The sequence below is a fragment of the Lonchura striata genome, chromosome 1 (assembly GCF_046129695.1).
Source record: "Lonchura striata isolate bLonStr1 chromosome 1, bLonStr1.mat, whole genome shotgun sequence".
Lineage (NCBI taxonomy): Eukaryota > Metazoa > Chordata > Aves > Passeriformes > Estrildidae > Lonchura > Lonchura striata.
This window is the reverse complement of record NC_134603.1, coordinates 35191151-35205308: the sequence shown is the minus strand read 5'-3', so window position 1 is coordinate 35205308 and position 14158 is coordinate 35191151. Positions and strand designations below refer to the sequence as shown.

The 14158-nt window shown below is 47.4% G+C and overlaps 2 protein-coding genes across 2 annotated transcripts in view; one reads left to right on the top strand and one right to left on the bottom strand.

Annotated features, from left to right (window-relative positions):
- TRIM55 (tripartite motif containing 55) overlaps positions 1 to 8076 on the top strand; it is a 37674-nt gene extending 29598 nt beyond the window's left edge. The window contains exon 10 of the mRNA XM_021555611.2: positions 5491 to 8076. Within this exon, the coding sequence (XP_021411286.2) occupies positions 5491 to 5610 (120 nt within the window). The 3' untranslated portion in view covers positions 5611 to 8076. The remainder of the gene's footprint in view (positions 1 to 5490) is intronic.
- CRH (corticotropin releasing hormone) lies at positions 7670 to 9539 on the bottom strand. The gene is made up of 2 exons (XM_021555612.2): positions 9247 to 9539; positions 7670 to 8700 (listed from the first exon to the last, which is right to left on the bottom strand). Exon 2 carries the CDS (start codon positions 8683 to 8685, stop codon positions 8152 to 8154), a length of 534 nt encoding a protein of 177 aa, XP_021411287.1. The 5' UTR covers positions 8686 to 8700; positions 9247 to 9539; the 3' UTR covers positions 7670 to 8151.
- Between the last annotated feature and the right edge of the window lie 4619 nt (positions 9540 to 14158).

The window sequence follows — 14158 nt, the reverse complement described above, 5'->3', positions numbered from 1 at the left end:
TTATCACTTTGAGATCAGTATGTAAAATACTCTACATTAGACATTATCCATATAATGTTAATTGTAATATAATTATGATCTATTGAAGAAAGGCATTTCCTCCAAATGGACTTTTAAAATTGAATACTGACCACTATTAAGAGTGATAATGTCTAATTCAGTGTCTGATGGAGCTTGTCTGTGCATATAATTTTGTCTTCTACCTTATGTATTTCTGTGGCAGGTAATTGTAGCAAATATTTTGGAGAATGCTCTGTTGATAAAAAAGACCCATGCAAAATAAGAAGCCTCGTAGCTTTAAAACAACATTGTTGTGATATACGTGACAGCTGCCAGGTGTTATGCTGAAGGAGCTAGACTGCATAAAAATATGAAAACAAAATGCTTGAACTAAAGTTTAAACTATTTAAAAATAACCTGTTGTGCTCCCTTTGTTTCCGCTGGCTGGAAGTATTGAGTGCCAGAAGTGTAACACTTGACATTTGAGGCAGACAAACATAGCCTACAGATTCTGTGATTGCTTTGTAACCAGCTAGCATTTTTTAATCATGCCTGTTCTTGTCAACACTAGGGGTTGTTTCTAAACAAGACAGCTAAAAATGGGGATTAAATTTAATTTCTAGCTCATTTTCTGAGGTTATAGAAACCCTGGAAGCAAGAAACCTGTATTTTCACTTCTTCTCTCTCCAAGACCCACACTTTCTAACAAATTCACACCCTTGCTCTCCTGCTGGATAAAGAGGAGGCAGCAAAGGCACTGGGTGGTACATGTGCCTTTAGGGGTGTGGATCTATTATTTCCTCTGGCAGCAAAGGTGATTCAGGAGTTTTTTGCCAAATTTCCCTGTCTCTTATTGCTTCCCATACACCACCACTTATAGGGCATTTGTGCTGAGGCAGCTGTTTGTTGAGCTGTGCTGAAATCAAATCAGTCAAATGATCCAGTTTTAAAAATATCTTCCTTCGCCTCAAAAAAAAAAAAAAAAAACAATAAAAAAATTGATGTTGTTCCAGTGACATTCCCATTCTTAGCACAGCCCTTCAATGAGCTGCAGCAATGCAAATGGGCAGTGAACCACAGAACCAAAGCAGGAAGAGGTGAATGAGGACCCACGGGACAGAAACCTGCTTTGTGTAGCATTGTTGCTCCAGAAAGCATTCATATAGATTGTAACCAACCACCTCATCCATCTACATTAAAGTAGATTATGAAGCCATTCAGCCCTTCACCTTTCCTTCCCACTTCCTAAATTTAAGAGTTTGTGATCTTGTAAAATAATACTGCAGTCAAAGTTCTGAATTCCTGTCAAGGAGTGTTTTGATATCCTGAAATAGTTGGCTGGCATCTTTCTTGTATAATTGCTTAAAAGCCAGATGTAGTCTAATGCAGTCACCCAGTGTCTGTAGAGTCAGTAGAGTGAAACAGGCACCTCCAGAGAGCAATCCACTTCTTTGAAGATGGGACAAATCACCCTCTGGTTGTGCCTTTCTCTGATTACTGCCATTAGTGGGGTTGAACAGAGTTTGCTTCAGTGGGTATCTTGTTTCTGGATGACTAAAGTTTGTCAATACAGATCCCAGCCTTTGTACCTAAAGGCTGCTGGTAAAGCAGAAATCAATGTGTAGACTTCATTTTATTTCAAATATATAAAAGGCCTGCTCTACATATTTTCCCCCAGCATAAATAGGATAACTGCTGGGGCCTAATAAATGAAAATGTTATGGCAAACCATCCCACTGACCTCTTTTCTCCTCTCTACATCCTTTTACAAGAATCTTATACAGATTTAAGTAGAGCCCTGCTTAAGGAAGCAAATACTGAAAGATGCTGAATATTTGCAACTTTGAAACGACTCATCAGGTTCAACTCTGAGATCCTTATACTGCTTGTCCAAGACTGTTTACCGGCATGCAAATTCTAGCATGCCAGATGCTGAGGAGTGCTGAATGGCTGCTCAGTGGGAGTTGTGGTTGCTCAGAACCTCCATAGAATTGGCATGTAAACTCCAGCCTGAACTTTGCTTATGGGAAAAAAAAAACCAACCATCAGTCATGCATGGTGTACTTCTCTCCCCACTTCATGAGCTGGCCTGGTGAAAATTCCTGGTGCTTATTGCAAGCACCATCTGATGTCACTCAACACCACAAGGGAAAACATAAATCAAAGTGTACTCTCTCAATATTGGCCTAATGTGATTAATGTAATGTCAGGTAAACACTTTAGTTATTCCTTATTACTTTTAGGGACCCAAATGGTTGGGACTTGTTATTCTAGGTAATGTGAAAAACAAGTCCTACCCATGAGATCTCCAAGGCAAAGATAAAGCTTGACAAGTTGCCTAATAGCAATGGACAGATACAATGAAGTGTTTAATCTGGACTGTCTTAAAAGCATGTGGCAAGGGCTGTGCCATGCTCAGCATTGAGCTTTCCTCTGGGAGCAGAGTAGGGTTGTAGTAACAGGGAGAGCAAAATAATCCAGCATGAGATTACAGGGACCTACAGAGCGGTCAAATGCCTTAATCCCAATGACCTGGTTCTGCATTCTGTCTTTCACAATCACAGGCTGGTTCAAAACAAGTCTTTTTCTGTAAAATCTGCAGCTGAAATCTTTGTATTGGACAATTCCAGCACACTGTATAACTCTGAGTTGTGTGGGTTGCTGTTGGAAGGGAAGAATGGACAAAGTTGCTGCTGGCACCTTTTGATGGTTTCTTGTCTTTCACAAAGAGAGCATACCTCAGTCACTGTGTGATTCAGAGACAAACACTGAAGTGCCACAGGTGTGAAAACACAAGCCTAAAAGCTAAGTAATGGCCCTACTGTCAATTTTGTGCTTGCTTCACTCCTGGCTGGGCGTGATGGAAAATGATTCGTTTTGGAATGGCACATTGAGGTATTGCAGACTAGCAGCCTGCTGAGCGCAGCAAGGTGCAGGGAGCAAATGCTTCATCCAGCCAAACCCAGTGGGAATGTGTTGGAGTTCCAACATTGTTTTGCTGACACAGGAAGATGTCATCGCAGCAAAATATGAAGGAGTTAACACATTATGAAATACAGTTTTGGCAGTGATGCAGACAAAGATTGTTTTGCTTGAAATGCAGTACCAGCAGCACTGGTTAACAGGGTAATGCAGTCAGCTTGCCAGTCTAAATCATTGTGCTTTCTTTCTTCTTATATATTGGATCAAAATCCTATGAAACCCTTAGCGTAACTTTAAACTCATAGATAGATCTTTGCTTTAAAGTTATTTCTGATTTAATGTAAATTTTTGGATAGTGGATGGTTAGAATAGGAAGTGAAAGTGCTGAAGGAAGCCATCCTTGCACAGCAAGAGAAATGGCAAGGTACCAGTGTGGATTAAAATTAAAAAAAAAAAAAAAAAAAAAAGCAGCAGGAATTGTGTTTTAAACCTCTTGCCAGTCCTATTCCTTTAAAGGGTGAGAAGTGAGGACCATGCCTGCTCACACACACTGCTGAGGGCTTGGTGCACAAAACTGTACAACCAGTTTCAAAATTACTCTTAGCTAGTCCAGGCACTCTGACTGCCCTTCCAAAAACAAAGGCAAAATTTTCAGAATCACAAAAGACTAATAAATCACCTGCATCTACCAAGATGAAGAGAGCACCAAATACCTTATAATTCAGCGAGTCTAGCCATGTTATTTACTGTAATCAGGTTGAAAGATTTGCAGTCAGAACTTTCCAGGGCTGAGAGGCAGATCTTCTATAATCAGACCTCAATTAGTTACCTGCCTTTCAGCTGATGATCTGGCCCCGTGGGCCCAATTCTTTACCATACTTTTGCATGAGCCTGGGAGACAGCCCGCCTCACCAGCATTGCTGGAAATGGGCTTTTGCATTCAAGTTTCTCCCATGTTTTCACCATGCTTGTGGGCTCCATAAAATACATTAAAAAGTTAGCAAGCACAAGCTATTGTCATCTATGACATCCCTGTTTGGGTTTTGCAGTAAGTAGCAAAGAGTCTCTTGCTTTGAAAATATGAATCTAAGTCAAAGATTGGTCCACATTTCAAATAGCAAAGCAGTTTCTCAGATAATATTTCATTGAAATTAATAGGGCTATTTCAATTTAGAACAATCAAGGATATTGGTAAAAACGGCACTGTGAACTCTAATAAGACATAAATAAAGAAATGGGGTTCTGTTTCTTTTCATACTTTCATGCTGTCTTGTTTGTTGGTGACATTTAAATAGCTAGTAACTGGAATGAAGCCCAATAGCTAATTTATACTTACCACTAGTTCTTATTCTTGTTGGACACTTTAACAGTAAGTACTTACAAAAATGCTTAGTAAAATCATCCATCCCATGCTTCAGTTCCTCAAAAGCATCCCCGCTTCAATGTTTGTTGCTGGATGTATCCATTAGGAACACTCCTTAAGTAACTTTCTGGTTTAGGACAATTCTGTAAATGACTAAGATGTTGGAATTCAGATGATATTACTTTGTCATTTGCCCTCCATTGAGTACTATGTTGACATCACATAGTTCACCTGAGATTATGCTGAGGTTTCCAAAGTAAGCTAAAACCCTGCACAAAGAAGACTGGCAGTGTGGCTGGTTTAATTTTAGGTATGTACAATAACATATGTGTGCATCTAGGAATACAAAGGGAAAAAAATCCTGTATCTTGCAAGTTAAATTGCAGTTTTAATGACGAAGACACAAGACTTTCCTTAGGTAGCAAATCACCCATTTTTATATATTTTATCTTAAACAGGATTTCTGATCCTATCACAAAGCAGTCTTTATCCTTTGCCAAAGGGATCAGGAACTAGTAAAATATTTCTGCCTATTACACTGGTCTGTTAAATATTCATCTAATTTTAGAAATTCCTTTCATTAGCAGCTACGGTGTACATGTCCAGATTCCTTTTCCTACTGTAAGTGTAGGATACCTATGCAAAAAAAGAGAGGGATATAAACTGAAGTTTATATCTCTGTATTATTTAATTCCTGTTCCTCATCTGAGTTAAACTGAAGTGAAATAAATATTAGAAGGCTTAAAAGAAAAAAAAAAAAAGAAAACACTTCCAAGGCAGATTTCATAACAGAAGAACAAGTATCATTTTGAGTGGCAATGCACTGGCAATAACATTTGGCTCTGGTTCACATCAATCTGGAGACCCAGCTACACCAGCCAAGCTGGCTCAGGATCACTTCTGAACAGGCATTTATCACCTTCAGTGCTAAATAATATTCCAAGGGTCCAAATCAGGACTAAGCCCTTTGCACAAATGTGACACGCTCAGCCAGCATAATCCTTCCTCAGACACTGGTCATGGCAAAAGTCCCTCTGACTTCTTTGATGTTAGAAGTCTTGTATTAGCTTCTCAAATTTCCACGCTCCCTGCCTTTTCCCTTCTTTTCCACTTCATTCTGTTTCCCTGCATGTAGTGAAATCTTATGGATTTTAATGTAATTCATATTTTTCTCTTCCATTTATCAACCTTTCCTTTCTTTGCAGACTGGTTCTGAGCCATACACTCAAGGACGAGTGGAGGAAGCTCCCGTGAGCAGTGAGAGGGGTGACGAGCCGGCTCGTCATGTCTTCTCCTTCTCATGGTTGAACTCACTGAATGAATGATGACTCACTCTGGCTGGCTTCTGGTGTGCTTCTCTTCGGAAGGACTGTGAGCACAGGCAGCCTGGCTGCAGTCAGCAAAGAAACTGGCCTGGGAAGGGGCATCTGAACAGATTTCATTCCTGGGAACTCAGCTGACCTCCACACCATACCCTTGAATTGACAGGGAGAGAGAGGGGAGCATAGGGACAGATTATTTTATGTGTTGTAGTCAGAGTGTTTTCCAATAAGTTTTTGCTTCCATGGGGGAAGAGGCATCACTACAGCTTTAGTCTGAGCACTGCTAGTGTTTTGTAACTCACTTGATGGCACATCCCCATGTAGGTGTAAACACTTCACCAATGTTCTTAGCTAAAATGCTGGTGTGATATTCTCTAGTAGCATCCTTTGCCAGAACAGTGTTTCTCTTCAGGATTCTCCTACGTCCCCTCTTGTCAGTGCTGGTGGCTTCAGTGACACTCTTATGTCCTTGGCATCCCCAAGTTGGGGTTGTGTCTTACAGTACTGGTGCGTCCCAGGCTGCAGAGGCTGAACATGGGAGGGAAGAAGGAAGCTGCCATTTCTTCCTTTTCACTTGCTCTTCCTACTAAACCACAACAGATGACGCTTGCAGAAACACATTATTTGTAAGGAAGATTCCGAGTGGCAGGACTGAGGAAGAGACACTTACCAAAAAACACTGGCCAAGACCCCCACACAGCTTTGAGTATGTGGGGCAGTTGCTGAAGTGCTGCCCAGTCTTTCCAGCCGTTCCCTCTGTCCATGTCTTCTCTGCTGTCGGTGTGTGTACAAAAGGGGACATGTTCTTACATTAAACCAGGGTGCGATAAGGTGGTCACAGGTATTCACTCAAGGTTTAATTTGAAGCTGTGCTGTAGAAAAGGCAGATGCTGACTTTCCTATTCCGTGTGCATTGTAGATGTTGAGCCATCAAATGAAATCAAATTTGTGTCTTAAAAGAGGCTCTACAAGTTGTACTGAAGGCATCACTCTCTGGTTCTTGTCACTGGGAGTAGGTGTCAACACTCAGCAGTGTTTAAGAGATTGGCAGGCTGCCGGGAGTGCTTGGTGCCATAGGGGACCAGGTGTCAAGCTCTGCACTAGGGTTATGTGTGGATCTTTCCCAAATCCCCGAGCCAGGCCCTCACTGTGCTGTTTTGGCAGGGGCCTGTGTGGGGCCATAAGGCTGTGCTGTGCCCCAGCAGGACTGGTGAGCTGGCAGTGCAGACTGGTTAGCATAGCAGGCTGTGTGGGGTCAGCCCCTGTCCTGGGCACCCGTTTCTACCAGCCCTCGTTGGTATCTGTTTTCCCTGGAAAACTCTTGAGAGAGTTTTGCAGAATGCACAGGCAAGCTCCGTGCGAAAGCTTTGGAATTCGCACAGCCCAGAACGAGCGCCGCCCAGCACCGCCACCGCATCGCCTCCGGCTGCTGGAGCAGCTTTTCCCTGGGATTTGGTTCGGGGTGAGGGATTTACTATTTTCTCCCAGTCGTCCTGGAGATTTCCCCCAGCTCCTCCCGGGAAGTTTCTCCACACCCACTGCAGCCTCCCTAGAAGTCCCTGGGAGGGACCCAGGGTGGGCACGGCCGACGGGACGGGAGAAGCCGAAGCAGGGAGGAACCTGCCCTTTTGTGGTGCGGGAAGGGTGCGAAAACGCAAAAGAGATGCGGGAGCGCCTCACCGCTTTCCCATCGGTGCTCCCCGGCGGGAGGAGGCTGCCCGGTCCCGGACACAGCGGCAGGAGCCAGGGAGCTCCCTCGGGAGGCTGCAGAGGTGGGATTCGCCAGCTCGGGGGGGCTGATTTGGCCCTCGACGCCCCCTTCCCGGGAGCAGCCTGCGCCGAGCGCGGCGGCGGGAGCAGCCCCCGTCCGGGGCCGGCGGCGTCGGGGCGAGCCTGCGGGAGAGCCCGCGGATACAGGCCGGGGGGAAAACATCCCCGGGGAGATCCAGGGCTCCCCGCGGCTCTGGGTGTCCACGGCCGCGGGTGTCCCCCCGCCCCGGTTAGCGCTGAGGGAGGCGGAGCAGCCCCCAGGCGTCTAGGCAAGAAAATCTATCAAGGCATCTTTACTTTGCAGCTTTTATTAAAAATATAAATATTAAACATTCTCTTACACAACCAAATCGACCGAGCGCTGAAAAGATGATTTATTGTGAAAATGTTTACAGGAAAAAAAAAGTGGATTGAAAGTAGCTTACAGAGATTCCCCCTCCCACTCCCTGCCCCCAACAGAAAAGTTTTCTGTCTTCTTGGCACCATTTCTTCCAATGCTCACACATCCCTACGTAGCGATGGCACTAGAATAACTGGGAAATGGAGAAATAAATAAAGGTAAGGGAGGTTACAAACGACACTCGTGTTTCTGCACTTGGTACACGGTTGTGCATGCTAGTCAAGGGACAGAGGCTGTTCGGAGTACGCCCTTCTAGGTTTAAAGCTATATAAAAATAAAGAGATGACATCAGAGCAGCACTATGGTACATCGGACGGTGTAATTATTCTTGTGCTAACTGCGGAATCTCTTTGGCAAGGCGGGGAGGGGCCGTTTCACTTCCCGATTATCTCCATCAGTTTCCTGTTGCTGTGAGCTTGCTGCGCTAACTGCTCGGCTCGGGCCATCTCCAAGACTTCTCGCAGGAGGTGGAAAGTCAGATCCAGAGAAATAGGGGGTTCTTCGGATCGCTTCTCCCTCTCCACCGCCTCACCCTCGGCTTCCCCGTCCTCTCGGTCCCCCGGCGAGCGCTCGGGCAGCTGCTGCAGCTGTTGAACCGCCGCCCGGAAAAAGTTGCTGGCGGAGGCTTCGGGCTGTAGGTGGCTGGTGCTGCTGGAGGAGGCGGAGAAAGAACCAACGGGTCTCTTGTGAAGGTTGCCCAGGCGCAGGAAATACTCTTCTCCCATGCGGAGCAGGACGGGCAGAGTTTGCTGCTGCTGCTGCTGCTGTCGCTGCTGCTGCTGGAAGAAATCTGGCTGGTGCAGAGCCCCAGGGGCGGGTGCCGGGCTCTTGCTGAGAGCTCTGCACTCCTGGCAGGGCAGGAGGGCGACCAGCAGGATTCCCGTGGAGACCAGCAGCGGGATCTTCATGATCGGGGCCCAAACCTGCGGGGGCAGACGGGGGACGGGGTTTGGGTTACAAAGCCGAGCCGCAGCGGCGGGAAGGGCAGCGGGCGGCCGGGGAGGGGGCGTCCCCACCGCCGCTGTCCCGGTGCTGAAACGCGCCGCTCCGCGTCGCTCCGCGCCCCTCCGTTCCCCGCACACCACCCCCGGCTGCGCTCACCCCGGCCGGTCCACCCGCGCCGTCGAGGCGGCCGCTCCCCGCGGAACAACCCCGCGGAACAGCCCCGCGCGGCGGCTCCGCGCTGCGCCGGCAGCGGCTCCCGGGACCAGGCTGGGCTGAGCCCCTGCGGAGCGCTCACGCGTGTTCGCGACCCGTGCCCCTTCACCCACCCGGGGAGAGGGGGAACGTGGGGTGCCTGTGGCGGGGCGGCTCTCCCCACGAGCTGTGGGGTTTAAGCGCCCGTTCCCCGCCTCCCCGCTCCCTGTCCGGCCAGGACAGCTCCCCGTGTCCCGCGGGACGCGGCGCTCAGCCCCGCTCAGCGCAGGGCAGCGCATCCGCTGCGCGCCCGGCCGCGGCCGCGCACCTACCTGGGGCGGCGGAGGCGGCGGTAGGGCAGGGCGGGCGGCGGCGGGACTCGGCGGTGCCCGGCGTCCCTTCCTCTCGCTCTCCCTCGGAGCCGGCTCCTGGCAAACTTGGGATCAGATTTGGTACTAATCAGAGCCGGAGCGCGGGATTTTTATAGCTTAGACCCTCTCCTGGAATCACGCAGAACTTGCCTAATAAGCTGACGCTCTCCCTGACAGCCCGATTGCGTGCCCCGATCTACTGCTGAATAAATCATGGGGGCCCGTCGGAGCGGCGATGGGCCGAGTTTCGCTATCGCAACCCCAAATCTCACGTCCAATTATATCAACAGATATTTATCGCCTCTGCAGTGACGTCAGCCGGGCCGGGGGCCGGGGAGCAGGATGCCCCCCCCACCCCATTGACAAAAATACTTGAATGAGATTTCCTAGCGGGCGCGTACTATGAGAGGTCGCTCCGGGGAAACTTTCCACTCACGGGCCGGCCCGCGGGGAGGGACCCGACCCGAGCGGGGCCGGGGCTGATATCCCGAGCAATCTCCTTCTCCATCCTCGCTCTTTCCCGGCCGCCCGGCCTCCGCCGCCTCCGAGCCCGCCCTCACGGACGACTGTGGCGGGTGGGCAGGAGGCCTGCAGGGCGCGTGTTTTGCGTGGGTCCGGTCTTCGCTCCGCTCCCGGGGTCGGCGCGGGCCGGGGCAGCGCTCGCCCCGCGAAGCGGACAGGGGCGCAGCCGAGCCGCGGGAAGAGGAAGGTGCCAGTGCCGGCAGGGACCCGCGGCAGCGCTGGCACCGGAGCTGCCAGGGACCCCGCCGGCGGCAGAGGGGGCGGAAAGGCCCCGGGGGTGGCGGGGAAGGCCGAGACAGCCGCCAGGGCTGCCTGCGAGCATCTGCCGGGGCAGGGAGCGTCGCCCGGGGGGCGCTCGGCTCCTTCTGCCCCGCCACCGATGGCAGCGCCGCCGGCTCGTCCCGGCGCCGGCTCCGCGCTGCCGGCGCCCGCTCCCGCCGTGCGGCCCGTGCTCCTCTCCATTGCTCTCCCGCTGTTTGCGTGGAGGCAACAACTGCTCTTTTTCCCCCTTCTCGACTCCACTGGCTGATCTTCCCCACCTCTTCAACGCCATGGCCTTGTGCTTTCCCTGTTTGCCCTCCTCAGCTAAGGCCTTCCTCTCCAGCCTGTCCTAATCCCACGTGGAGCTTTTTCGAGGTGTTCTCCCATGACCAGTACATCTTCAAGCTCCAGACCGCAGTACATCAACGTCTCCACCTGGGTTTCTTGCTCTCTGATCTCTTCAAGAGGAAGTGCTGCCGAACTTCTAGAAATAACTTTTGCCCGACATCCATTCCATGTGTAATGTGTGGTCTTCCATTTTTGCATCCCATCACCTTTGCCAATGCCTTTCAGTCCTCTTTCTCCACTGCCTCAGTTGAAACATCAATCATTTCCTTCTCTTTAAGTTGGAGAACTCTACAGAAAACCTATTGGTTTTATCTTGCCTAGACAATAAACTCCTGGGGTCACACACTTGAGTGTTTCCCATCATAGTGAGGAGTTGGGACAGAACAGGTGGTCACATGCTATTGATGCAAAATGATAGATCTGAACTCCATTTCCTTAATAAAATAACAAAGTAAAAACCACTTAATGTATGAGGTTGGCCACAGACCAATTCTGAGCATCTCTTTAGGGATGCTCTAAACTTCAATTTTAGTTGTACCTAGCTCCAGCCTCAGATGCACATTTTGCAAAGTGCCAAAGAATCAGATCTTATGCGTCATGAAGAAACAAATGGAAAAACAGAGATTTAGTACCAGAGATTTAGCTCTTCATTACCACTTTTTGCTCAGGCATTCATGAACTGAAATGTGTATTACAGAACAGAATATATTGTGTAGCTAGTCACAGCATCAGTTATTTGTATGCTTTTAAAGCATGTCAGCATGGCTTTCAGTGAGAACAAGAGGTTCAAAGAAACAGGAGCTAAGTTCAATCAATTGAAGGAAAATGTTAGAGGTACTTATTAAACTCAAACCCTTTAGATGTGCTCTGGGTTGGGTTTTATCAGTGTCTCCATTTTTAGGTTTAACATACTGCTTAAAAACACAAAAGCCTCTTAAAATAATGAGATCATAAATGTAAAGAAAGAAGAATTTTTATCAGAATAATAATTTTTTTTGTGTTAGGGGTGAGGTTTGAATAAGACAGAGCTGCATTTCTCCAAAAGATTGATGCCAGTGAGAAATGGCACAGGTTATGTTATGTTTTTAATAATTTACAGTATTATTTAGGTCTCTTTAGGCAGACAGTTTTGTCCCTTGAAGAAATCCAGGTATAGCAAATGCAACAGAGAAGGAGGCTGGTATCCTCAAGTTTCTACAAGAGCTGTACAAGATGCCAGTTTCTTTTCCTCCATTTTTCTCTCACCCCTGGCTCTGAGTATGGTCCGCAGTGTCTCACACAAGCTTGTTTCTAAGCCAACATGGTCCTATTACCCCACTTTCCTCATAGATCCTGAGTGATGTGTGAGGGCTTGCAGCAATGCAGGGAACACTGTGAGACAGTCGGATGTCTTGATAATGAGGAATATAAAATATCACAGATACATAAACCAAAAAAAGTACTTCCTTCAGCACTTCAAATGCACAACTGACTACCTAGGAATATAAAAGTCCTTTCCCCACAGTCACTAGTTTCTGAGTGAAATGTCAGCTGTCACTTCTGAAGGAGATTGCAACAGAAGAAATCTTGGCTTCTCAACAGAGGGGTGAAAAAGGAATACAAGGAGGATATGAGGTACATCTGGATTTAGAGATTTTTGTTTAGTATTATAGTTGGAGATTAGCATACCCTTCATAAGAAAAGTGTTCATATTTGACTCATTCTGCAAACATCAGGAGCAAACAGAAATTTTAGTGAATCACAAAATAACTGTCTAGAAATAAAAAACACTATTGAGAACCATTTCCTCTCCTCTGACTCGGGTTGAGTGCTCTTGCCCTTTAGCCTTGGTGATCTCAAACTCAGGCACCTACTGAAAAGCAATTACAGCTGCTCTGAGGTAGCTCAGGGAAAGCAAAAGCATGCCCAGAGCATGATGCACCCCCCGCAATAGAGCACCTTCGGGTTTCTGGAGACGTTCACCTTGTTCCCTTGTCTATAAAGGGAGTGCAGACAACCACCTTTGCCTGCCCACTGAATTCTTAGGCAGCAATGTGAGGTGAGAAGAATCCCCTCCTCACTGACTGACCATAGCAGAGAGATCACACAGTTCTAAGTATGGTAATACAGAGGGGATGATGTTAAACTGAGGTTATGGCTCTTACCCCAGGTATTTTTGAAGATGCCCAACTACAAACGTGGAAGGATGCACACCAGATGTAGATCAACTTTCTACCACAGCGCAATATTTCATTGCCACTTTGTCAGAAGGCAGCAAGGATTTTTTGCATTGGTGAGTTCAGCAAACATTTCCACATCTCACAGTACCCCTTCATGTGATCCCCATCGTTCTTGATCCATGTGGTCAGACACACGATCTTACAGTCTGACTATTTCAGGTGAACTCAGCTCATCTCACCCACTCTGAGATGCCAGTAATCATGCACTGACATGTGTACATCACACTTCCATTTCACCTTTTGGTAGTCTTGATACAAAGAAATTTGTATCTGATAGTTATAAATATTATGGATTCTGGGACAGCTGAGAGAAAAAGAAAAATTAAATTCAGGGTATCTTACTCTGCCTGAAGGTGATAAGTCACCTTAAGAACAAAATACATTTGCCTATTATTCTTCAGCAGACTGAATTTGCTAGAATAATCATAGATAACCTCAATTAAAGTGAGTTATAAAAATAAATCAAAATAAATCAATTATATACAAAAAAGTATGTTGTAGACCAGGATGAAAAATTAAACTGATAAGGATTTCAGCTATCTGCCCTTGCTTCTGACCCCAGAAGTCTTCAAAATTCTCTCCTTCACTTTTAATTTCTCTTTCATTTTTCAATCACATTGCTCTGGGAAGGAAGTCACATGCTCCTGTCACAGAGATTTTCTGTGGTGCACCTCAGTCTTACAGCAGAGCTCCACCTATGATTTGTATCAGATTTCCCTACAGTCCCATGAGAGAGAGAGTAAAGCACTTTAAATTCCCAAACTTTCCAGTGGGAAAAACACGCTAGAGGGTGAAGAAATTTATCAAATATCTGTCCAGGAATTGTGTAAGAAGTAGGAGTGAGTCTTGCATTATCTGAGACCAAGCTCAACCAGAGGACTATTTTCATTCACGACTTCATATTCTTACTCTTGATCCTTGATGTCTGCTTACAAGATGTAATTTTATGTGTTTGGGGGTCCCAGCAGAAGGAAAAATTCCTTAGGAATATCCTCTTGGTTCCACCATGTCTGGGAGGAGCACAGCCGTCCCCAGCAGCTCACACACGGGTGGATTTGCAGGGACGGTCTGACCCCCAGTTGAGCAGGGGCAGTGTGCACTGCTCAGGAATCCCAAGCATGGACCTACTGTCCCAGCCAGAGCCTTCCCTTCACCCAAAGCCCTGCCTGTTCAATTCCCACCAGTGAGGGTAACACGGGGAGGAGCTGCTCCCATACCCTCTTGGACACGCCTAAAAGCACTTCTGGAGGCCTCACAGCATTGCTCTCTTCTTCTGAGCAGGGAAGGGACTTGCAGAAGCTGTGAGCAGCATGGAGGTGGGAAAGTGCTGTGCCTCTCTCCTCCTGACAGCCCTCATCCAGGGAGACAACAGCTGACCTTTATATTTACCTCACAAGACTTGTCAGCTGCTATTCTTGCTCTCAAATAAGGGCTGGAGAAGGCTGCCCAGGCACATGTGTGAGCCCGCTGTGCTGTTAATGATAATGCTACAGGAACTAATCTCAGTTATTGGTAACACCAAG